The following is a 27,073-nucleotide window of genomic DNA, read 5'->3' on the forward strand; positions in this document are numbered from 1 at the left end:
TTGGCGTTTTGTCATCTCTTCTTTCTGGATGATGGTGTACTTTAGTGTTCAAATTTTGTACTTTGAAACTTAAAGGGTTATTTTTAGTAATACAGGCACCTCTTAAATGTCTCAAAAAGCTGATTTATGTCACTTTTAATTTCATAATATCTTTATAGTCTGCATCTCAGAGTTCCATTTGTAACATAGTTAAGATTTGTTTATTTATAGGAATGGCTTTAAATTAGGAAGGAAGTTATAGTTAGCTTTGTATTTGAGTCCAGAATATTCTTCATAATTCATTCAAGCATCTTTGGTTGCAGCTTGCAGAAATTGACAGGGTAATTTGGATGGAAAAGGAATTTATTGGGAGGCTGGCAAGTAACTCACAAAACTGGCAGAGAGACTAGGAATGCAGCCTCAAAAAACTGAGCAGCAGTGCAAGGAGGGCGAGCCCCAGGAAAGACCGGCCCAGGTGATCGTCTGGTTGGGACACTGGCACTGGGCTCTTGCTGCCGCCAGTACGAGTGATTCCTCAAGTGTCCCTCTCTGGATCAGTCGGAAGCCATGGGGGTGGAGGTGCAGTGTTTGTGGGCTGGCCTTACATGACCTACACATTTGTGCTTGCGTGACTTCTGAGTTTTCATTCGGAGACCCTTGACCTGGCACATTTAACATGAATGGAACTCTTGCTTTTTTTGGTGACTTCAGTGGTAACGAATCCACCTGCCAATGCAGGAGACACAGGTTTGATCCCTGATTTGGGAAGATCCCCTGGAGGAGGAAATGGCAACCCACTCCAGTATTCTTGCCTAGGAAATCCCATGGATAGAGGAGCCTGGTGGGCTACAGTCCGTGGGGTCCCAAAGAGTCGGACATGACTGGGTAGCTGGGCACGCACGCACCTGCTCCTTCCCACCCAGGCAGGTGGTCTTAGAAGTTGTTCTGTAATTTGGATTTTTCTGTTTTATGTCTCCTTATAGATAGATTGAGGTTCAGCCATATTTGACAAGTATTTTACAGAGGGTAGTATTGAGGATGTCCCCATGTATCACATCAGAAGGTATACAATGATTGTCACATTTCTTGATGATAACTGAGTTTGATCCCTCATTTGAAGTGGTGCCTACCAGCTTTTTCTGTTTGTTTTTTCAGTCTAAAATACGTACGTAAAGATTACTGATGATATGAAAGTATTAATTATGGCAATTAATTATTGTGTTGCAATGATACATTCACTTGGTTTGTGGATATTAACCTGTTAAATCATTTAAACTAAGTGGTTTAAGTCTAGAAAATAGATAACACAGTACTAGCTTTTTATTTCTCTGCATAGGTTGGAGAAGATTTATTTTATTGATTTGTCTCCTTGTGTTTATACTAATGGTTGAGAACAACACTCAGATACACTGCTGTGAGCATGTACCACAAAATGGTATGTGTATATGTTGACAGTAATTTCAGGCTATGACAATTCCTCTTTACTGCATAATAGGCAACACGAGGTAATATACTGTGTATGCCAAAATGTGGAAATATTGATTATTTTCCACTTATATATCTCTGCAAAGCCTCTTGAAGTTAGGAAAAACAAAATTCCATTAAGGAATTACCAGCTGTTTTGAGAAATTAAACTGCATGATGTGATGCTTTTGTATTTGTGTGTATTGATGTTTTGTATCTGTTACATCCATTAGATAACATATGGCTACTTTCATTCCTAAGAGAAAAGCTGTTAAGATATGTAAGGTTTTTTGTTTTTTTTTAGAGAGACGATAGACACAGAAAAAAATCAATTTTATCTTAGGATGTGTAGCATGTTTGGACAGTGTTTTAAACGTAAAGCTTTAACACACACACTTTGGTCATTAAAGACTAATTTTTAGAATAGTACATTTTTTTCCCCTTATTCTTTGTTTATTCCAGTTTTATTGAGGAATAATTATCATATATCACTGTGTAAGTTTAAAGCATATGCCACAATGATTTGATTTCCATATATTGTGAAATAATTACAATAAAAGGTATGTGTCCTTTTTTGATATGTTTCCCCCTGGTTGTAAGTTCAGACTTGAATAGTCAATATCTGAAATTAACTGAACTCTCCAATAAGTGGAAATAAAAGACAAAGTTTAAACATGCATAGCAAATGGGATAATAATTGTTGAAAAAAATTGGCGTAGTTTTTGTTATTTAGTGTGACTGAAAAATCTTATCTGTTGTTCTGTGGGATTCTTGATGTTGCCTCAGTCTCAGTTTAACAAAGGTTTTTCTTAAGGACTTTTGCATTAATCTTTTCTCTGTCCCTTGTTAGGAATCAGGTGGATAGCAGTTAAAATGCCTCTTTTAGACACAGATGTATAGAACAGTCTTTTGGACTCTGTGGGAGAAGGCGAGGGTGGGATGATTTGAGAGAATAGCATTGAAACATGTATATTATCATATGTGAAATAGATCGCCAGTCCAGGTTCGATGCATGAGACAGGGTGCTCAGGGCTGGTGCACTGGGATGACCCTGAGGGATTGGATGGGGAGGGAGGTGGGAGGGGGGCGTTCAGGATGGGGGACACATGTACACCCATGGTGGATTCATGCTGATGTATGGCAAAAACCACTACAATATTGTAAAGTAATTAGTCTCCAATTAAATAAATTTTAAAAAATGACTCTTTTAGGAGGAAAGAATATTCTCCTTTTCTAGGTTAATGGGTATGCTCAAAGAAATGCTGTAAAAATGTTTTACTTAATTTAAACTATCTAAAAAATATCTTTGGAAGTTGTTAGTGGTGGTGGTGTTTTTAAACATAAAAGGCAAAATCAGAGGTCATCACTTTTCTAGCTTTCTCTAACACTGTCCTCTAGGCATAATTCAATTACTTCTTCATGTGTTTTCCTACAGTATTTTATCCACAGAACTCTAGCATTGTGCTTGACTGCACTGTATGGTCGTAATTTATTTACCTGTCTTCTCAGACTGAGCTTCTTGAGGACAGGTCTTACATTACTCAGTATTTTATACTCTGCCTTGCAGGTGACATCTGGTGTTGGAAGTCCTTTTCTAGTCTTTGTCAAATTGCCGTTACTAAACAGGTTAGCATTATTTTTTAAAGAAGATTGTGTGACAAAGCATTTTTAAATGATTTTGAAAAAATCTACTGTTTGATGATTGCTTAAACAGTTAGTTGTGAAGTGATATTACGTATCAGGTATACAGTATATCTTCTCAGTGGTTATTTGCTTGCTGCAATTGAATTATTTTGGTAGCTTGGAAGAACCATTATCTATAAAACCATGGTGCCCACTTGAGAGTATTTTATTTAAAGTCTTCTTTATTAATTTAAATAGAGGAAATAACACATTTTTCTAAATTTTACTGGTTAGCCCATTCCTTTTTTTTTTTTTTTTTAAATGACCTCTCCTTATCTCTCATTTTTCTAAAGAAATCTTTTTGGCAGAACTGCCAATCTTATGAGGCCATAACTCTAAATAAGCCACATTTACTCTGGTACCCTTAAATCATTTATCATGTTGTTTGCTTAATTCACTCACTCACTCAACCAGCATATACACATTGGAGACTACAGAGTGTCAGGCATTACACTTAGTGCAGGAGATGCAATAACAGTGAACAGGCTTGCAGTCCTGGAAAAGAGCCAGACATTATGACTAGTGATATGATGTGTTATGGGGCCCATGAAAAACGAGTATTGTGGAATTTTCTCTTAAATTTCTATTATAATTGTGACCTGTAACAGTGATCTAGTATGGACAGAATTGTTTAGGACTTGTTACTTTTTACATATGCAAGTATCATTTCCACAGGAAGTTATTAGCCTCTTTGGGGATAAAGATTGGTTTATTTCTTTGTATCTCAAGCCTGGCTGGGGACACGTGTTGAACTGACAAACAGAAACTCTCTAACCTCTGGTGCTGCTTAAACTCTTTGGGCCTTGAAAACTACAAGAACGGCAGTGACAGCATCTCTGCGGAGGGAGTGCTCTTGGCCTAACGTGACAGGTTAAGCACTGGGAAAAGAGCCAGACGGTGGAATAAGTTGCCCCTCGAACTTTATTTCTGGGTCGCTCAATTTTATGAATACATATTATAGTCCTTTCTATAGATGAAGAAATTGAAACTTTCGGAGATTTAAGATTCTTGCATCAAGTTTAAAAGCTGAGGTTTTCTTTCTGTCAAATTACCTTACATGTGGATCTGTATTTTTGTCAGGAAGATGATTAAATGTTTGTTTTGGTCATAGAACTCTCTGGAATTAGGAGAGCACGGTGTGACATCTCAGGCACAGACCTCTCTGGAGCTCACAGGCCTAGCGTGATCAGGTCTTTAGTGCTGGCTTGGTTCACAGCGTGCTGCGGCAGCCCACACTGAATGGCACTGCAGCGCACTGGCTTATGTTTGTAAGCAACACAAATTGCCTTTTACAACAGCCAGAATTTGCCAGTTACTTCACTTAATTTTTAATGTTACATAAGGATTAAGCAATTTTAAGAGTGAGTTGTGTACATTTGATTTTATTAGTGGTTCCTAGTTTTATTTTACATAGATTTTTTTTTTTTTTCCCTTTCATTCTAGTGTATGGAGAAGGAAATGGCAACCCACTCCAGTGTTCTTGCCTGGAGAATCCCAGGGACAGGGGAGCCTGGTGGGCTGCTGTCTCTGGGATCGCACAGAGTCGGACACAACTGAAGCGACTTAGCAGCAGCAGCAGTGTATGGAATAAAGCTTTTTTTTAAAAAATTGCATAGATGACTCAGTATAACTCAGTGTATTTTGAAATTTGTGGTATTGCAGTTCAGACCCAGAAGTTTGAGAACACACTGCACCTAAGTACATAAGTTTGTAGAGCATTATCTCAGTATTTGGCACTTTGGGGATATTGCTTCTAAACATTGCTTATGTTGTATATTTCCAGCAGTAGGAAAAATGGCTAGAGAAAATTAAGAAGTGGACATAGCCTTGGGACTTTGGATTTTCCAGTGGTGGACTTGTCTCTGATTCTGTTAGTGTGAAGTGTGGTTTTCAGAGGTACTCGGTGAACAGCCAGTTGTAGAAAGGGACATGAGTGGATGGACGTTGTGTTCTTTGCTTCCAAAAGACCATTTTCTTTTGCTAATGTAGGTTAGCCCTTTTGATATTTATGTGTTTTTACATGGGTTAGATCTATAATATTTGCTGTAACTGAAAGTGTGAAATCACATGCCTTCCCTCCCCCTTGTGGTATAGCTTACAATATGGAGTATTGTTTTTATGCCTTGGCCAAATTGTCATACTTGTAGGTCTGGGTCAGCTTCCACACCCGTGAGTTCTTTCAATGAGAGTTTTTTTGCTGGCATCACTTCCTGTGGGACATCTTCGTCCTTTTCTTCATGACCACTTTCCTCACTCTCTCGTTGATAAGTTTGTCTCCACAGAGTTCCTCTGACTACATATTTAGTCTCCTTAATGGCGACAAGTGTCAGCATTCTTGCAGTCAGCCATTTTTTTCTATAACCCCACTTATGTTCTATTAGAATTTGACTTCCGACATTATCACTTCTGTTACTTTACTGTAATTTTATCTTTGTTGGCAAGTTCTCTTGTTTGGCTGTCCATGTTTGTAAAGTGTCACATGGGTTTGTCCCTGGGAGACAAGGAGGAAACACAGCTCTGCTTTGCAGTCTATGTGTGACCTGGATAGCAGACCTTCACAGTGACCAACCACTGATCGGCTGTGAGAGAAGTGTTGTGATCGGGCACTAATAATGATGTAAAAGATGGATACAGAATTATGAAACTAAAAGTATAAAATGTTCTGTTTTCATTGTCTTCATTTCTCATTACATTTTGAACCAGATGTTTTAGAAAACATGTATTTGTGGGTATGGTTTATACAATAACAGCAACAGCATCAGCTTACACTTACTTATAGGTTACTTGTATGTCAGGGACTGTTTTAAGTGCTAAGCATATATTCATTTACTCCTCACAATAACCCATTGAAGTAGGTATTACTGTTTGTTATCCCCTCTACAGATGAACAAAAGTCAGAGAGAGGTAACTTGTCTGGACCTAAGGCTGACAGTCTGGCTACAAAGTTCATGCTTTATATGTTATACTTTGTAAACCAACACTAGTTCATAAACTGTTACCAATCTGCAGAAAATTGGGATTTGTATTTTGTAAATCTTTTAAAAACTTTATTATTTTTTCTTTTTTTTAGTATTCTTTTTTTTACTCTAGCATGTTAGTGTTCTGGGTTTTTTCCCTTTCAACCATGATGGGTGGAAAATTTAAAAATGAAACAGCTGTCCTTCACCACAGAGAGCTTGAAAAATCTCAGTAGGCTATGCTGGAAATCTTGTTCAGTACTCTAGAAATTACCTGTATTCAAAGAACGTGTCTTGGTCTTCATAACAGGATTAGCTGATGAATGTGCATATATATTATATCTATCTGAAGAATTTTTCTGAATTTAACAACTTCTGATTCTGATTATTCTTGATGGAGAAAAGAGGGATTTTTACTGTAAACACCTTAGAAGGAGGCAAGACTTATCTCAAAAACTTCTGTTATTTTGAAAGTGGAACAGGTTCCTGAAAGAGTAGTAAATTGTACCATTCACCTTTGCGCTTTGCGTGTAGATTTGTTGTTTTAACACTGATAGGAGAAAACATGCTTGTTTCCTGTCACTGTAAGCGTGACATGCAGATTAATAATTCATCATTTTACCTGAACCATCTTACGTTGTGCTTCAACACTTCATATGTGAAAGAAAGTTATAAATTGTTAATATATAAAGTGAAAGTTCATGAAGTCACCACTGATTAAGATAGAGGAAGCAGCTTTGTTCCTTCCCTGTACAGTCTCCCTGCTGCCCCCTAAAGGAAAATACTTTTCCTGAATTATGTGTTTATCACTTTTATAGCTTAAAAAAAAATCACAATTGTCGGTATCTCTAAATAATATGTATTTTAATTGTGCCGTTTTTGAGCTGTGTAAAAATCATTATAAGACTTATGTTGAGTTCATCGTTCCTGAAATTCATCCATGTCCTTCTGGATAACTGTAGCTCTTTTGTACTGCTCTGTAAATTTTCATTGTGTGAAAAAGCCACAGTATATTCATTTTCCTATCATTGAACATGTAGGTTGTTTCCAATGTTTTGTTATTTTTTTTCCTTTGAAACAAATAGTGCTTCTCTGAGCATGCTTGTACATTTCTCCTGGCATCGGTATACAAGAGTTTCTTTAGGTATATACCTGAGAGTAGAATTGTTCACTTTAACAAGATAATGCCAAATGTTTCTTAAAGTAATTGACAGTCACTTAATTATCACCTAAAGTAATTATCAATTGAGAATCCCACATTCTGGGTATCTGAGAGTACCTGTTGATAAACATTTTTGTCAACACTTGTTATTGTCAACACTTGTTAAAGCTCTTTTTACTAATCAAATGGGTGTAAAATGGTATTTTATGTGGTTTTAGCTTATAAATGTCAAGACTGAGGATTCAACTTTTGTATTTCTTTTTATTGAAACGCCTCTTTATGACTGTGGTCCGTTGTTTCATTGATTTCTTTGTCTTGCTCTTACGAGTTTAGCAGTTCTTTACATGTTAGATACTGATCCTTTCTCTGTTATATATGTCATCAATAGCTTTCTGTAGCTTAGTGGTTTGTATATTCAATTTCTTTTAAAGTGTCAATAAGCAGAAATTTTTGATGCTAATATAATAAAATTTATCACTCTTTTCATTTGTGGTTAATACTTTTAATATTTTATCTAAATTGAGCTCTCCTTCCCTACCTTGGGATTATAAAGAACCACTTTTGTGTTTTCTTCTGAAGTTTGAGTTTTTGCCTTTCAAATTAAAGTCTTTAATCCCATGAGAATTGATTTATGTGTGGTATAGGATAGGGATTTTACTTTCTTCATGAACAATCAATTACCCTAGCTCCGTTTATGCAGCAGTCTCTCCCCAGTGATCTGCAGTACAGTCCCTCAGGATTGCTTCCTCTTCATAAAGGTCTGTATGTATTCCTGGACTGTGCATTCTGCTTTTTGACTGTGCTTTCATTTGCCAGTTTGTCTTTGTTTAATTTCATTCTGTCTTAATTACTGTTGTTTCACTTTATATCTTGATGTCTGAGCAGGTTGTCTTGTTTTGAGTCCTTGAGCATTTTGACTTTTTTTTGATTTTTGCTTTTTTATGTAAAGTTTAGCATGAACATATTAAGTTTTATAAAAGAATACTTTGGGGATTTGGGTTGGAAATGCATTGAATATTAATGTGGATTTTAGAGAGAATTGACATTTCTTACAGTATTGTCTTATTTATGAACGTGATATCTTTACATATATTTATGGCTTTCTTAAAGTTTTATGATTATTTTCCATGCAGAAATTACAAAGCTTTTGTTAGGTTTATTCCTAGTTACTGATTGCTTTTTGCTATTGTGAATTGTGTCTGGGGAAAATTCTCTTTTTTCTTTTTACTGGAAAATAAAAATGCAGTTGAGATTTTCATGTTGATAAAAATATTGTTACCTTGCCAAACTCATGGATTGTTTTTTCCTTAAAATTTTTTTAACCTTTAATCTCTTTCTCTTAACTTATAAAGTTGGCATACAGTGTTGAGTAGAAGTAGATCGTGGACATGTTTGTCTCATTTTGATTCTAAAAGGAGTGTTTTAACAGTTCTTCATTAAGGACTATTTATTATAGGCTTTGGTAAGGGTAGATATCTTTTATTCTTTCTGTTCTTATTTTGCTAAGGTTTTTTTTTCCCTTAAATCACACATACTGCTTCATGAAAAGCTCTTTCTGCATCTTTGACCTGATCATACGTCAGTCTTTTTTGCTTACATCTGTTAATGTGGTGAAAAGCAGTTCTAGGTTTTCTGACCCAACTTTGCTTTTCTGAGATGAGCCAATTTTTTTTTTAAACTTTTTAGTTCAGAGTAGGGCTAGGAGTGGAAAGAGGGGTGGTAGTGAGAGGGGTGGAGCTGGAAGAAGCTGGAAGGGATGGTCATTTCAGTGCTAACACAATGACTGATTATTTTGGAGCTTGTATAGTCTTAGGAGGATGTGTAGTTAAATGAGTAGATATTTATTTGATCTTTTCCAAAATTGGCCATTGGGAAAATGGTATTTTCTTTATATATAGAATTGTAATTTTTTATTTTGCCTGTATTATCACTCTTATTTATAATTCCTTTAAAATTTAATCATATGTGTAAATTTTATAATGGATTTTGGATATATGAAGTAGATTAAATGAACCACACTAAAAATTCATATCTTTTCTTTGAAACAAACATTTATTTTAAAGAATTTGAGTTTTTGCAATTGCAAAATAGGTTATGTATTTGTTTTACAGAACGTACTTAAGCCTGTAGAATCTTTAGGTTGGCATGATCACAGTACCTGTTGTCCATAAATGCATTTTACAGTATGTTTATTGCTGTGTTTTCCAAAACATACCTGAGTTTAGGTCTTAGAGAAATCCCATTGTAGGAAGTCCAGTAATCAGGACTTGGTGATGACAGCAGCCAGGAGATCAGTAAGAAGGTTCTGGACAACATTCCCAAAGCCTAGTGATCATCTTTATGAAGCTACTGCCTCAGGCTTTCCAGTTATGCTGCTGTGGTTTATTCTTTAAGGAATCGTTGTAATTTTACAGAGGATGTTAATGGGAAAGTAACATTGGGTTGCCCAGAAAGTTTGTTCAGGTTTTTCCATACGATGTTACAGGAAAACTTGAATGAACTTTTTGGCCAACCCAATATTTACTTTACAGAAAGGCACAGTTACACAGAGGAATATTATAACTGTTACTACTTGTACAGTTTCCTGAAAAATAATTTTCCCACTCATTCCCTGCCTCCCTTCCCCTCTCCCTCTCATGTGACTCTGGGCAAGCTACTTCACCGTTTAAAGCCTCATCAAGGAAAAGAGGCTAATAATTTTAATCTGATTAGATTGTTAGTCTTCAGTGAAATAAATCATGCACAGTACGTCTCAAACACAGTAAGTGCTTATGAAATGGCAGCCTAGTAGATCGATTTTGAAGATAGTGTCTAACTTTATCATATGCATTTATATACAGTGTCTGATCTAGGAGTTCAAAAGTGACAGTGATCCTCTTAAGTAAGACTTTGATAGAAAAATGAGAAAGGACTAGTTTTACAAATACAGAGTAAAAAGAGTCAACATGATTTAGTGGGTCAGTAAAAAGACTGTGAAAGAAGGCACCATGTTGTATGTGTATGTGCAGAAACACCGCAGTGCACACCTTCTACTTTTTAAACAATGAAGTTCATGTCCAGGATGCATGGTTCTGATGGCATTATAGATTGAGACCTATCTTTGGAAAACAATTTGGCATTAGGTATCAAGACCTCTACATATCATAAAAAATTTTAACTTATATCAACAAAGATTTGTGTTGGGTATAGCCAGGATAATTCTTCAGATTGTCCTCTGCAGAGAGGGGCCACATCTGTATGTCAGGCACAGCACAGAAACGTCACTCTTGGATTGTGGGTGGATTTAGGGATCAGGGTCTTCTCGCCACACTGAGGAGCAGCGGCAGCCTGGTGTATGAATGCACGGCAGCACTGGTGGCACGTCGGACTCCAGCGCTCAGGCTCCACAGCCACACTAGTGTATGCAGCAGTGCCTTGTCCTTTAAGAGGTTAAACTCTTCTCTGTCTAGTCTACGTGGGCTGAGAAGGTTGTATCTTAGTTTAGTGTGGAATTACTTCATCACGATTTATTAAAGTTTTCTTTCTTCATTGCCCTGTGATGATTATACATTCCTCACATGGAATGTTCCCTTTGTACCTTCTACCTTTTCCTTCTTGTCCAGATTGTATTCATTTTCCAAAAATCTGCTTCAGCTACCAGAGCTCCATAGCTTCATAAAATCTTTCTTAATACCTGATTTCCAGGCTGTACTCCGAGCTGGAATTCCGTGATTGCCGCACCACTCTGTGCAGCTATTTCTCATGGTACTCGTTTTCACCTTAAATATTTTAATTGCTATGCTAGGACTAGACATTTTTAGAGTGCACAGTCTTTTTCATCATAGTATCTCCTAGGGTATCTCTTTTAGTGGTATATACATAAACAGACTTTGTGATAAATGTTTGGTGTTGGGTTTTATCTTTTTTCAACCTGTGTATACAGTTGGACCTACTCTAATTTCTGGTCTCTTCTCCTCACTGCATATCTATCTCAGGGCCAAAACATTTTGATTTCTGATAAGTAGGATGGATCCATCTCATCTGTTCTTCTGTCTCTCAAAAAATTTTTATAGACTTGCATGTTTCCTTTTTCTCAAATAGACACAGAATACCTTGTCCAGTTCTCAGATTTAAAACTTACAAATATTTGGTGGAATTATGTAATAATGCACTTTTTTGTCGGAGAAGGCAATGGCACCCTACTCCAGTACTCTTGCCTGGAAATTCCAGTGGACGGAGGAGCCTGGTAGGCTCCAGTCCATGGGGTCGCTAAGAGTCCCAACTGAGCGACTTCACTTTCACTTTTCACTTTCATGCATTGGAGAAGGAAATGGCAACCCACTCCAGTATTCTTGCCTGGAGAATCCCAGGGACAGAGGAGCCTAGTGGGCTGCCGTCTATGGGGTCACACAGAGTCGGACACGACTGAAGCAACTTAGCAGCAGCAGCAGCAGCACTTTTTTGTAATATTGTCTGATCTGTGAGTATAATGAGTAGGCCCTTTATTTCAAGTGCTCTTTTCTAAGAGAGCTTTTTAAATTGCTCTGTGTATGTTAAGGGGAATTTAAAAAAATTGAATTCAGTTAGGTTTTACCATATACCCAAGTGGAGGAGAACTGCAACCTAAGTGGAAAAGGTTGGACTTTTCCATGGGATTATTTCAACACCATTTATTAATGCAGTTAGATATATGTACCATCATTTGAAATACTGCAAAGCTGTAAATGTGGCTGACAATGCTCTGAAGTCATAACTCTTCTATTTTATGTTTTGTTGGAGGCAAAGAAATTTTAACACTTACTTAAAGAACCTCTAGGTTTATAGATATAAGATGCTGGATTGTCTAATTTACATATTATCTAATATTCACTACTTATGACTTGACGTTTGCTTTCAAAGGGTGAAAACAGTTACAGGTGTTTTATTAATTCTTGATTTATTAAGAATTAAACAGAATCAATAGAGCTTTCCCCCATGGTGTTACGTAAGTGGCACTGGTTTTTCTTCTGTGGTTTATGCACGTGGCCAGCCAAGCCGCTTGTTTTATTTCTGGGTGGCTGCAGTGGGTCTTAGGGAAGGAGTTTTCCTTTGGCAGGAAAAGCAAAAATGTGTTTATTCATTCCATTTGTAGTAGCATTGATCCACAAGGAGCTTGTGAGGAAAACCAGAGTGGTTAGGCTTTGAACATAAGTAGCTCCCATTCATCTCCTATCTGATCGAGGAAAATATAACAACAGATTAAGGATTAGTAGTATAGCAGCAATTAGAAACAATACAAAGTTCTGAAGCAGAAGTTGCAAACTGATGTTTCATCAACCAAATACAGCCCTCAGACTCTTTATTTGGGCCTACTGAGTGTTTCCAAAACTTACTCAATTACTTCATAACATCTCAAAATGGTTTTATATGAGTACCTAGTAGTGGATCACTTGCATTTTTAGCCTGACATGTTAGTAACTGTGGCACTCTATAGACGAAGCCCCAGCTAGCACTTCCAACATGATCTGAGCATCTCACTTTGCACCACCTGTTCTGGAGGCTCTTGAATACAGAAGTAATAGTAGATCTAATACTGTTAATGCAGCTCAGCCTTCAACAGTGAGTAAATAGGAGGTAGAAGAGAAAGCATGAAGATTTTAGGTAGTGAGAGTTTTAGTTGAAAAGGGATATATGAGAAAGAATAACTGCAGAGAAATCCAAGGTTTTTAACTGAGCAACTGTAAGGATAGAAGTGTCATCAAATGATGGGGGAGACTACGGGTAGGTCAGGCATGGGGAGTGAGAGGAGGAGTTCCGTTTTGAACATGTTAAGTTTGAGCTATCTGTTAAAACATCCTAGTGGAGATACTGAGTAGGCAATGCTGTGAAAGTGCAGAGATGGAGAAAAGTGTCTGGACTGGATAAATAAATTTGAGCAAGTTTTAGATTTTGCTAAATTTAGATTCAGAAAGTTATGAGATAGGATGAGGTCACAAGGAGAGCGGAGGACTTGCATCTGGGTCCTGGGACATGTCAGCGTTCAGGGATTTCAGAGGAGTTCAGCACAGGAGACGAAAAGGGAGCATCCAGTGAGGTGGGACAGAAAGGAAAGGAGGTGTGGCGTCCTGAAGGACAAGTGTCTAGACCTATTTCCACCTCCTAAAGCAGAGCCCAAGACAGGGCCTCTTCAGACAGGTGATTTCTTGGGAGAAGTGTTAACAAGAAACAGAAGTTGAGAACTGGGGCAAGTGAAACAGAAAAGGAAAGTCAATCTAAGGGAGTATTATTGACCTGGTCACTTTTATGAGCATTTGGGCTTTATCTTGAAGTCCCCTGAGAAGATATGAAGAGTACGCCTATTGGTGGGAGGAAGAGGGTGTTTGTCTACCAGACTTCATCTCCCCAATGGCCAGTGATTGCCCAGGCTCTTGGTATTAACACCTTCATACTTCCAGGTTCATTATGACTCAGGATGGCCTAAGAGTTCCTGTAGGCGTCTCTTATTGCAAAGCCTCTGAGCAGGAAGTGAGCCCCACCAGTGCAGGAAGCAGCTAAGGGGAGGCGCCTCAGCTGGAGTAAAGAGGAGAGGCAGGGCATGAGGGTGTCCTGTACAACCCACCATTAAGTGCTTGCAATTTAGTTCCACCTATTACAAAGCTTTCAAGATGGTGGCTGACCACAGTTTTTACATTAGACTTATGACAGAAGGGTTAGTGGAATAATGTTCATTAGTTCAGTCAGCTACTAATTTTAGATTGTCCTCACCTTCAGCCAGCACCCTTCAACAGGCTGAGGCATTTTCCTGGTGGAGTGACCCAGACTTTCTTCCCCCAGGGATCAGTGCCTGTGGTTACTTTATCCTTTCTGGGCTGTGGTTGCTATAGCTGACCATTTGCAGTTGTCAGTGGGCCGGGCCACCTCAGTCCTATCCCACGGTTCTCTGTCTGCTGCCTCTTGTGTAGAAGCTGCCATAACTCCTCATGGTTAGGAGTCAGTTTATAGGACCCTCCCCCATTATTCTCCTGTTGGTTATTGCTTCAGAATTCTTTCTGCATCTCCTGACGGATGTGCCTTCCCTTCTCCCCTAGAATCAGAACTTTTAATTCAGTGGACCCTAAGGTTGCCAATCTACTGTTCATCTTTTGGTTCCTATATATGTATACTTTTTTTTTTTTTTTTTACTCTATCAGAGAAAGCTCCACATTTCCACCTTGGGAAGAGTGTGTCCGATCACATATCACTTGGAAAACTGTGCACGATTCCTCCCTCAAGGTGTTACCGGTCTTTTATACATAGAAAGTTTTGTTTCATTTGTTAATCTCAGACTCTTGGGTTATACCAGATAAATAGGAAAAGAAATTTCTCATTAAAGTTACTAGTTACATTAGTCAAATGTTTCCCCTCATTCTATGTGAATTCAGCTAGTCATATGGCTACAGTTGTTCTTAGTTACAAAATTAAACTCATTCTGCAAACTTTATTTCACCTAACATTATTTAATAAAGCTTTGAAATAGTAAAACCAGTCCTCGAGAGAACTTTGTGGTTGAGTGAGTTTTGCCAGATGTGCTTCTGACATTATTGTCATGGAATATAAGGATCTTAGTACTTGTAGTAAAACTGATTTTCTAATACATTGAAACTGAACCTAAACTGTGACAAGAATATAGAAACATGCCTCTTTTGATAATTTTACAATAAAGAGGAATTGCTAGTTTTTCTCTTGTCATCTGAATAAAGAATTTATTTTTTTTCTCGTTACCTCCTGCTTCAGTGAGCTATGATGAGAACTGAGTACTTGGTACACCTGTTTGTCTTTGAATATCTTGATGGTGACAACTAGGGTATATCACTTACTGATGTTTCTCAGGGCTTAAGATAAGGCTTTAGTAAGTCCTCCATAAGTAGTTGTTGAGTTCACCCAAGAGGGGAAAGACATGGCTTATGCATGTGATACATGATAACATTGATGAAATTTGTGGTTAAAGTTAGTTTTAATAAAATTAAACTTTGTTGTAAATTATAATAATGTTTTAGACTGTCTTCCTTTTTCCTTTCTTTAAACAGATAAGAGGGACAGGAACAGAATCACCAGCACTGGCTGAAGGTAAATATGTCTTTGGGGGAAATGATTATTCAAATACATGGGAAAAGTTATGGTTTAAATGAAAAATGGTATCTGCTAAACATAATTTAAGGAAAATGTTCTGTGCATAGTATTGAACTGCTAAAAATGTCTGTAGGAAATACCCTGTATTGTGTAGTTTCTGGCTTAGAATGGGAAGTAATGTAGATTAATTGGAACTTTTTTTTTACAGCTTCCTTTCAATAGGAGAGGTATGTGTTTTTCCTTGAATTCCTTTCTAAGTCATTTAAGCTATCACCAGTATAGTTGAGTAGGAAAACTCTAAGCCATAGTTCTAGTAGTTAGAAATAAAATGTATGTGTATATTTTGAAGCTAGCTAGAAGGAAAGACATTTTTACGTATTTTCTTAAATAAGAATTCTACCTATAATGGGTTTTGGTCCTTTTATAAAATTGTAAAAGTAAAGAATGCAACAACAGCAGTAAATAGTCACTGTTAAAGGGTCCTCAGTGCCTTACCGTTTACAATCCTTGATTGTTTTAATTATAACAAGTTAATAGGTATTTGAAAGTTAATTTTTCTATAGATATACTTTGTGTTGTCTAAGTGAAAATGATCAGCTTAAAGTCCCTTTCTGTGTTTTTTCTAATCGTAAGCAGGTATTTGTATTTCAAAACTTGCCTGTCATTTTTTTAAAATGGATATGATTATGACAGTTATGGTCATTCTTTGGAATTGTAATCACCTTACCTACACTCTCTGTTATAGGGCAGGGGTTACCTCCCTTTTATTTTGCTGTTGTTTCATGAATTCTAATAATGATCCATGATTTCATGAAGTAAAATGCATAGAATTAAAAAAGAAACAGTTATTATTGAAATACAGTTAACAAATATTAAAAAGACAGATTTTTGATCATTATATATGTTTCTCACATTAGAGAATAAGCTTTAGTGACAATTCTATTAAGTACTGTAATTTTAAATAATGATGAATTGGCAGTAATTGTAATATGAAAATACCTGTGATTTTTATCAATGACACATTCAGTAGATATTTCTAATCCTACTGTGGCTTGTTGCCTATAATCCTATAAGGAATTGCTAAATTTCACATAAAGGTTAGTAAGAAGTTTCCCATTCAGGTTCACAGATCACCAAATTCTCTCTGTCAACCTCAGATAAAGAACTCCTATTACTGAAAAATCCATTAGACCTTTCTTTGTCCATCATGTTTGAGTAAGTGTAGTTTTTTGTGTCTGTATAACTAATCTTAAAGAAGTAGAGTTACACATCCATTCCTTAAGAAATATCCTAACAGAAATAGCTTTGAAAAAACTTCTATTTGCTAATCAGTAATCACAGAAATAGCAACATAGTCTATAGAAAAGGGAGTAGAAGATGAGTTAAACCTTGGAGAGATCCTGCCTTCAAAGAACACATATTCTAGTTCAAGGAACATGAAATAAACATGTAAAAAATAACGGACCAGTTTGAGATACTTAAAGTTTAGCACAAGAAATGTCATAATTGTCATAAGGAGGATGCGAGTAGTAAGTGCTCTGATGCTTGTGTTATGGAAGCACAAAAAAAGGTCAAGACTTGTAAAATGTCACCAAGTGTCTTCCAGTTGCTTGTTTTGAATAGAACATTTGTGGGGCTTTTTTTTTTTTTTTGGTTGTGGTCCTTTGATTCTATTTATCATTGTAATCTGACTGTGAAACCATATTGTAAAGATGTCCTTAAAAGCTGCACTGTCAAGCAGCACAGGGATTGTTTGGTTAGTTTGGTTCTAGGAGGCCAGTGAAAACTGGGACCAAGGAGGAGAAATTAACACGATTCAGCTTCATGCAAGTTTTGTGTGGTGGTTGAGAGTGGGGTTCATGTCAGATTGTGTGTCATTTGATTATTGGCTGAAGTTTCTAAAAAAGTTTTTAAAAATTGACTCAAGTCTAGAAAGGTGTCATTTGAAAACAGAATGACTTCCTCTTTGGATGTACTACTCATGCAGAGTAAAGTATTTAAGCAGAGACTCGATTACAACTTGGCATAAATAGATGTTGTAGAATACATTCTTACTAAGGTTAGATGGTCAACCTTGAGTCTTCCATTTTAGTGCATGTCTTAGTTTGGGCTGCTTTAACAAAGGCCCACCAACTAGGTTCATAAACAACAGAAGTTTATTTCTCTTTGGAAGCTTAAAATCAGTCCAAGGCTAGTGTGGATGGTCCCTTCCTGGTCTAAGATTTTCTTATTCGTTGATGATTGGATATTAAGCCTTTCTGTCTGGTATCTTTCACTCCTCATGGTGACTGTTAACATTATGGAGAAACCACAGGGATGTCCCTGGCAGTCCAGTGGATAGGAAGAGTGCTTCAAGTGCAGGGGGCAAAAATTTGATCCCTGGTGGGGAATTAAGATCCCATGTGCTACATGGTGCAGCCAAAAAACAGAAGAAACCACAGTCCCCCCCCCCCCCCCAAGAAAATGGAATTCTTTCTTCAGAGAATACTTTATTTTTTAATTCAAATTATGAGGGAAAGTGGACAAAAATTTTTTTTAATTAAAACATTTTTTTTAGCTGTGCTTTGTGGCATTCAAGATCTTAGTTCCCCAACCAGAAATTGAACCTGTGCCCCCTGCAGTGGCAGCATTGAGTCTTAACAACTGGACCACCAGAGACGTTCCTGAAGGACAGTTTTTAAGAGCCTCTTAACCATTACAGTCATAATGTAATAATTAGAAATTCTTATTTGTGTATATCAAATACTGGCAGATTTTTTTGAGCTTGGAAGTCTCCTGTTTTTTCCCCCTCACCTTCCTGCTCTGAAATCTGTGAGGGAAAAGAATGATGGTGGGTTCGTATTTCCTCCTTTTCACCACCTTGAGACCTTCTTACCTGGGAGTGAGGCCCGAGTTCCTTGCCCTTTCTGCTGTAGGTTGGTGGCTGGGAGAGAAATCAGGGGCTCTCATTCTTGGAGAATGAGGCAGAATGTGTATATGTAGTGGACGAGAACGTCTCTGTAGCCCTTAACCTCCCTGCCAAGATATGTTAAAAGGCGATTTTTCTGAGGATAAATATAAGGTTTAAGGATTAAGATTTTAAGAATTTTGGCTCTCACTGTAATGCATAAGAACATGAGAAATACCAATGAATATTTGTTCAGTGGTGATAAAGTGTTGTGGGAAAATATCATTGCTGTCTAGACCAGCTTTAATGTGCTAGCAATAAACCTTTGCCTGTTAGCCTTACCCTTAATTGAGTTTCTCAGCTTTTGTGGATTTAATTCAACTTATAGTTGAATTATTCCTTTGTAGGTAGCACATTCCATAAGCTTACCTCCTACTTTGTAAAGTTGCAGTTTGTTTCATTTGACCTAAAGCTGCACCTTTTACGGATGCCCTTGGTTTAGATATGCTCTTCTTTGATGAACAAGCTGTTTTCACTTGAATTGTAATTCATTCATTAATTCAACTGTTTATTGAGTAGTGACTATATAATATAATAGAATGTTTGCCAGAGGCTAGAGTTTATTTAGGAATTTAAAAGCTTAAAAAGAATCCCATGACTCTACTAGCCATTGAGGGACTAGAGTATTTCCTAAACCTTTGAAGTTTCCCAATTCTATGGCCCTGTGCCTTCCCAGAGATAACCAGTATCCTAATTGTGTTTATCATTCCCTTGCATTTTAATATATTTATTTTTACCACATACAGGTATTGATATGTATAATCTTTTCATGATTTCAAAATAGTGGTAGGTTTTAAGAAAGTAAATTCGGAATACTGTTTTTGTTCAGTGGTCATAGTTTTGAAAGAGAAACCTTCATAATAAATCCTTATAAAACAGGTAATTTTGAGTTTCAGGATTTTTTTTTTTCCATGTTTCCATCATACACTATCTTAAACACTCCTAAGTCACTTACCTTAGAAATTTGTACTAGCCCTTGGCATATCCTGTGTCTGTCCCTGAATGCAGACACTTGAGCAGGAAGCATTTCTTTACTTTCTTCTAAATTTGTAACTCAGGCAGCTAATTTTCATAGTGGTTTAATTTTTAATGGGTGGGTGTATGGTACTCTTCCATTATCTCTGAATCAAATTCAAAGATGCCAGGACAATCTGATGTAATATTATTTTATCATGGTTCACTTTCAGTTAAGGAGCAATATTGGTCTGCTAATTTATTGTACTTGTTGCACATAACCAGGCATCCTAGTAAGTCTTTACTTAAAATAGTGTAACTAAGACTATTCATTTTTAAATGCTAAATTTAAGTGTATCCACTAGATGTCAGCATTAGGAAAGGTGTATTGTACCATGTGTAGAATCACAGCCAGAAGAAATGTGAGAGGTCCAGTCTGAGTAGTAAACTGACTCATGTAAAGTCATATATTTTGTGATAGAGTCAGAACTAGAAATCAAAATCCCCCAATTTTCATTCCATTCTTTATGTCACATTTCTTTAAGGCCAGTAACTTAACTCCATGTAATTGCTAGACTAATAAAATATATTGATCTTGACATGTGCTTGTGAGATTTTAGTACTACTATAATGATACTGTAGCTGGGCACCCAGAAACACCTAAGATCCTGCTTCTCAGTCTTTGTATTTTTCAGAGTAAGGAGAATCAGTGTCACCTTATTGGGAGCTACACTACCTGGTGAGGCTAGATTAGACAGTATTGGCAATAATAATAATAATTAAGAATTAATTATTCTTTGGGGCTCCTCTGTATAAGTCAGATTTCAACCAGGAGGGCAGAAACCTTGCTAAGTATTTTAAAACAGGAAATTTAATATGTAGATGTATTTACACAAGTGTTGGAAGCCCAAGCAAAATGATGCTGGGGTCTGTGTTTTTTACGTACAACACTTCTGTCACCAATTCTGGACTGTTTTCCAACACCACCTCTGACACCAGATGTGTGGAGTTTCTCCCTCACACCCACCAGTTCCCCAACTCTCCAGACACCATCTAGGTGTCCTGCACTTCCTTTTGATTCTGACATTAACTGTGTGCAGTGAGTGTACACCTCACAGGTTAAGGGCTCCGTCCCATGAGACTGTCCCCCACTCCAGATGCCAGGCGCAAGTCCTTGGCCTCCTCTGCCTCTCACCAGCTCCCATGAATCAGGGCTTCCCACAGCTCCCTCCTCACATTTAGCGATCTGCTTTGATCAATGACTCATAGAACTCAGGGGAACACTTTACTTGTTTCAGTTTATTATAAAGGATTTTATAAAGGATACAAATGAACAGCCCAGGTGAAGAGGTACATAAGGTGAGAGGTCTGGAAGTCCTAAGCACAGACGTTTCTGTCCCTGTGGATTTGGGCTGTCCCACTCTTCCAGTGGGTAGCTGCATTTACCAGCCTGGAAGCTTCGTTACGCAAGCCTGACTGATGATAAGTCATCGGCCGTTGATCAAACTCAATTCTTTTTTTACAATTAAAAAATGTTTAATGCCACCCATAACCCTTCCTTTACAGAGAATAGAGAATATATTCATTGCAAAGAATAAAATTCCTTAACCTAACATCCAAGGCACTCTCTGATTCAACATCAACCCGGACTTCAGTAGAGTGGAGTGGCTAAGGGCATGTGGAGGTGGGCTGCTCTGGCCTGAATGTCATGAGGTCAGGAGTTGGGGCTGAAAGCTGCAGCTCTCTGGTTATGCCTTGGTCTTCGTGGCAACCAGTCCCCATCTTGAAGCTAACTAGAGGCTTGCCAAGAGTCAGCTACAAAAACGAAAGAGGCTCTTGCCACCCCTGGAAAGTCAAGGTATTTAGGAGCTCTGTGTAAGGAACTGGTGATAAAGACCAAGTATATATGTGTTATATCAGATGAAGTAACTTAGATATTAATGGTACCCACAGGAAGTAGCCATCACTTCTAAAGCAAAAGGCAAGAGGTGGATTAGGAAGAATTTAGATGCTTGAAGGAGGAAGACTGGATGCTTAGACCTCTGAAGGGGGCAGCTAGGCCTTTCCCTGCTGCCAGGAGTGCCACAGAAACTAGAACTTGGAACCACAGCTGCCTTTTACTCACAGGAATTGCTAATAGAACTTGAAAAACAGAAAGAAGAACCTTCTTTCTTCCCACCTTCCAGTTTTTTTTTTTTCATGGCTCCCCCAGGCAATATACTGAGCATTCAGCTGACAAAGTAGTCTAAGACGTGAACTTCACAGCTTCCTTGTCCCAACATCACAAAGCAGATTATAGAAAGATTGGCGTGGGGAGTGAGAAATAGGTGAATAACCATCACAGTCCACCTCTGACTCCTCAGCACTTGCTTATCCCTGTTGCGTTAAGGACGACAGTAACAGCAATTTCATGCTTCCTCTCCGAATTTTTGTTCTTGGATAGCTCATGCTCTAAGGGTTCAGGTGGGAGGGGGAAAGGTTCTATGAATCTAGAGTCACAGAGAGAATGAGGAGTCTCCTTATTTTGCAATTTTAGTGGAACCAGACATGGGGAGAGACTTGCAGTCCTGGGAGCTCAGGTTCTGCTTAAGCACGTTTACCACAAAAAAGATCAGAAAACAGCAAGGTCAGGAGCAGAAGGGAAATCTTGGTTGTACCATGTAACGAGCAGGTATTTGTCACTGTCATTGTCATCGTGTCAGAATGATTCTTTTGAGCAGCTTCTCTTGTTGGCAAGAAGGCGGGGAGGACAGGGGAGACGTAGGAGCAGGAAGGTGAGTGTGTGATTTACATTTGCAGTGCCATCAGGAGAGCAGACAGAGTAACATCATATTAATTATTGCAGATGCTTTATTGGCAGACTTGTTTGAATTGGTTATTTGTCTCCATTATACTGTTGCTCAGAGAAGTCAATGGCAACCTCCCATGGACGGAGGAGCCTGGTGGTCTGCAGTCCATGGGGTCGCCAGGGGTTGGGCATGACTGGGCGGCTTCACTTTCACTTTTCACTTTCATGCATTGGAGAAGGAAGTGACAACCCACTCCAGCGTTCTTCCCTGGAGAGTCCCAGGGACGGGGAAGCCTGGTGGGCTGCCATCTCTGGGGTCGCACAGAGTCAGACATGACTGAAGTGACTTAGCAGCAGCAGCATACTGTTGCTCACCTATTGGGGATTTTCACCTTCTTACATAAAACTAGTGTGTTTAATACCATTAACTGCTGTGTTCCTAGTGTGAATTGCAGCTATATCAGAAGCTAAGAAGGAATTATGATTATACCTCTCCTTTAAACTACTGTGTACCTAACTGATCCTTTAAAGAAATATCATTGGACTCACCTGTTTACAGTCATTAAGTTAATTCATTAGATATTTATTGAATATGAACCCTGTCCTATATCGCGTATTTCCTTTGGGTTTCCTCATAGCTCAGTTGGTAAATCATCTGCCTACAATGCAGGAGACCTGGATTCAATTCCTGGGTCGGAAAGATCCCCTGGAGAAGGAAATGGCAACCCACTCCAGTATTCTTGCCTGGAGAATCCCATGGACAGAGGAGCCTGGCAGGCTACAGTCCACAGGATCGCCAAGAGTCGGACACGACTTAGCGACTAAACCACCACCACGCTGAATATACCATTTGGCGAATAATTAATATTCAGCTAAGCGCAAAAGTGAATATCGTTATTGGGAAGATCCCTAGAGAAGGGAGTGGTTACGCACTCCAGTGTTCTTGCCTGGAGAATTCCATGGATAGAGGAGCCTGGCGAGCTACAGTCCATGGTGTTGCAAAGAGTCAAACATGACTGAGCAGCTGACACTTTCACTTTTCAATATTCACCTAAGGCCAAAGCTGACAATCATTGTAGAATAAATTTCTGAGGTAGATGAATAAATCTGAAAATTTATCAGAATTATTATAATGTTATTAATTGTAATAGATTTAAAAGTTTGACCTATTGAAAATTCTTTATTCTTCTACTATTGCCAGCTGGAGTCACTTCTGTTCATCTGCAATATTAAATTGGCATTTGCTTTCAAATGGTGGTGGTGATGCAGTATAGAAGCATGTCTACAAACAGAACTTTGTGCAGTGTTTGAAGAAGATGATGCCTGAAATTATTTATTTCAGAAGCTAGCATGCCAAGTGAGATTGTTGATATCACTTGAATTATTTTCAGGTTTCTACTATTTTAGCCTGTACTTGCTGCTTTGTGTAATCTCTTGAGAAATGTTTTTGTCCTTAAACCTTAGACCTAGAAATATTGCACTGCAGTTATGTAATGGCTTTCAAGATAGCAAAGCCCTATGAATTTCTACCTGCCTTTCTCTTTTTTATTCATCAGATTGCAACATTTTCTGTGTAGTAGACTGATGGAAGGCTTTTTTCAGTGTGTGTCATTTCTGTAATTACTCTCTTAGATAGAGCACGTGAATTTGGTTATTTCTTCAACAGGCTCCAGCAGGTGGAAGTTATTAGTAATTTTTTTTTTTGCTGAAGGTGTTGTTAATTATCTGCAGAGTACAGTATTGGTACTTTTTACAGTAAGGCAGACTTTTAAACATGTAATAACTACTTGGTTAAATACAGTCACAAAGCAATTCCAGACTCTCTTGTGTCTCTGGTAGTTTGTCTTTGGAAGGAGAACTATTAAAGGGATTCATTATTTTTTGCTTGTACAAGCTGCAGTTTGCTACATTACATTGTGTAGTAGTTTCTGAATACACAACTGAAGAGTGGGAACAAAACGTAAGCTTGTGACTCTGGAGTCATTCCTGGCCTTCACGTGTGTACCATTGTTAGTGAACATGGTGTCATGTTTTTCATTACTCATTTTCCATCCATTTAATACTGCTTCAGAGTCATGGTACAGCTTATATGAGAATCAAAAATTTCTTGGTAGACAAGTAAAGCAGAAGCATAGCTGAATTCCGTACCCACCATTTTGTTGATTTTAAAGATTTTCAGAGGTCTGAATAGCTGTAAGATCGAGAAGTAGCGTATTTAATATTAAGTAAAATTTTATATGCAACAGAATATGGTTCAGGAACATTGTATGATAATATGTAATCCTAGGCAAAAGAAGACCTTTTTGCCTAGAATTCCAAGCTTGGGTAAATAGAAGAAATTTGTATTTAACACTAAAAACGGTAGTCTCTAGTGATCATTTTGACAAATTTTTTTCACATTTACGCATTTTTAGTCACCATAAATTAAATGGGATGATATTAAAGCGTTCTTATGAAATCGATTGTTTTTAAGTTTTGTTAGAAAGAATGAACTATTTTTTCAGTATCTCCTTTTTCTCTTAACACTTCATATTTCTTTGTGTTCTTTATTCATTTATTGAGTTGAAGATGATAATGGATATTGGCCTGATTTTGGAATTTGTCTTCGTAAAATTTTGAGGGGGCACAATTAACACTCTGATTTTAATTTTTTATCAGAAGATGTGAAGAATTCCCAGATAGTTTCTTTGGAGGATATATAGTCTAAAGGAAATTAACATTTAAACCCATACCTTAAAGCTTATTACTGTTTAATGTTATGAGTAAAATTCAGGTTTACAAAGATCAGAATTCTGATATTGGCCAGTCTCCTTATTTGTATTTTGGAGCCATATTTATGGCTTTGGGAGGATATTAGGCTCTTTGTAAGTTATCTTGGCAAACTGTAATTTTCTTGATGTTCATAGTATTTGAGAAGGGAGTAAGCTTTTCCTAAATTCTCAGGTCTTCTTTTTTTTTCTTTTTTCAACGCAAGAGTTTTCAGTTGTCAGTGTTTATTTTGGTATTTGTTTTCTCCTCTTTGGAATACTCCTATAATTTTACAGACACATTTTAATTTCTTGCCCACCCCCCGCCAAAACCACTGCACTGTGTCATTGCTGCTCGCAGCTCTGGTTGCAGAGAGCAGGGGCACTCTTTGTCGCAGCTGCGGTGGCCTCTCTCATGGAGCACAGGCTCTAGGCACGGCCTTCAGCAGGTGTGGCTCCCGGACTTAGCTGCTTCTCAGCACATGGGATCTTCCCAGATCTGGGATTGAATCCGTGTCCCCCTGCCTTGGCAGGCAGATTCTCATCCACTGTACCACCAGGGAAGTTCTTCGTGTATTTTTAATCATGCAGTTACTCAATAAATATTTATTACTACCTGCAACATCCCAGGCTTTATTCTAGATATGGGGGATAGCTGCTGCTGCTGCTAAGTCGCTTCAGTCGTGTCTGACTCTGTGCGACCCCATAGACGGCAGCCCACCAGGCTCCCCCGTCCCTGGGATTCTCCAGGCAAGAACGCTGGAGTGAGTTGCCGTTTCCTTCTCCAATGCATGAAAGTGAAAAGTGAAAGTGAAGTCGCTCAGTTGTGTCCGACTCTTCACGACCCCATGGACTGCAGCCTACCAGGCTCCTCCATCCATGGGATTTTCTAGGCAGAAGTACTGGAGTGGGGTGCCATTGCCTTCTCCGGGGGGATAGAATAGTATACAAAGCAAAACTCCTGTCTCCTTAGAGTTCTGCTTGCAGTTGAAGACAGACTAAACATATTCAAAGGAATGAGGATGTGTTAGATGGTGCTAACCATCAATTTGGGAAGGGGACAGAGAGGAGAAAGAGAAGAGGTATGATGGACAGATTGGTGAAGGAAGCACTCTCTGAGGTGGTCTAATTGAAGCGACGACCGCAGGAAGTGCAGTAGCTTGTCACTTAAAGAAAGGTCTGTGGACAGAGCATCCCAGGCCAGGGCAAAGCAAGTTCAGAGACTCCAAGGAGAGAGAAGTCTTGCTGTGTTAGAGAAACTGCAGCAGGCTGCTGTTGAGAGTGATGGAAGGTGAGGCTGGAGAGAGGGAAAAATCATGTCATGTTTTGTACGACCTGGTAAGGAGTTTGGATTTTATTCTGAGTGTAGGAGTAAGCCACTGCATGTTTTTGAGTGGAGTAGAGATGTCCATTTGTATTTTTGAAAGACTGCTTTGCCTCAGAGATTGTAGCAGGAGGCAAAGGTAGAAGCAGTTAGGAGGCTTTTAAAGGCATCCCGGCAGGAGGTGATGGTGGCAAGAAGCAGGCTGCTGAGCAGTGGAGGAGGTGAGATGGGGTATCCTTTAAGCTAATGGTGAAAGTGTATTAAGGAGGGAATGAATGTCAGCTATGTCAGATGCTCCTGACAGGTGAAATAAGCTGTGGACTTGAGAGCTGATCATTGGAATTAGCAGTGGGTGTTACTTGATGACCTTGCCAGAGCAATTTTGGTGGTACAGGATTGGGCAGAAAGCGAGGTTGAAGTGGACTTAACAGAGAAATAAAAGACATTGAGTGTAGGCAGATCTTCTTAAGGAATTTTCCTGCACAGAGAAGCTGGGAATAGAGTGGGAGCTGGGGCGGGAGATGGTATCCAGATGAGTCTTTGCTTTGTATTAAGATGGGAGAAATAGCTGCATGTATGCCAAAGAGGAGTGTATAGAAGAAGAATAGCCGTAAAGCAAGAAGGAAACTCAGGTGAATGTATATTACCCTAAATGTCACATGAAGAAAATGTTTGAGGAAGGAGCAAATAATAAATTGGGTCAAAGGCTATTAAGAGGTCCAGTGAGTTGAGCTGTGAGAATTGGCCTTTGGATTTTACCAGATGCAGGTCTCGGTGAGCTTAACAGAGGACCAGCTTCCTCATAGTAGTAGTGGGCGTAAAAGCCAGACTGGAATGAGCTGAGAGAATGAAAGGTAGAAAAATAGGAAGACATAGTTACAGCTCGTTTGACAGGTTGCTATAGGGAGGATGGGCAGGATGATGTGATTGTAGAGAGGTTGTGAAGGCTTGCTTTTCATATAGAGAGGAGAAGAGGCCCCTCAGGGAAGGGCGTCTGTCAG

General features: G+C 38.4%; 1 protein-coding gene across 9 annotated transcripts in view; it reads left to right on the forward strand.

Moving 5' to 3' along the window:
- FAM49B (family with sequence similarity 49 member B) overlaps positions 1-27,073 on the forward strand; it is a 148,447-nt gene that overhangs the window by 81,928 nt on the left and 39,446 nt on the right. For 7 of the 9 annotated variants that reach the window (XM_027560834.1, XM_027560835.1, XM_027560837.1 and 4 more), the window contains one exon: positions 15,270-15,309. In XM_027560834.1, coding sequence (XP_027416635.1) covers positions 15,270-15,309 — 40 coding nt within the window. Of the gene's footprint in view, positions 1-15,269; positions 15,310-15,520; positions 15,540-27,073 lie in introns of those variants that run through there. The other 2 variants (XM_027560839.1, XM_027560842.1) reach the window with 1 other exon arrangement.

Source organism: Bos indicus x Bos taurus, chromosome 14, assembly GCF_003369695.1.
Source record: "Bos indicus x Bos taurus breed Angus x Brahman F1 hybrid chromosome 14, Bos_hybrid_MaternalHap_v2.0, whole genome shotgun sequence".
In the NCBI taxonomy this organism is placed as follows: Eukaryota; Metazoa; Chordata; class Mammalia; order Artiodactyla; family Bovidae; genus Bos; species Bos indicus x Bos taurus.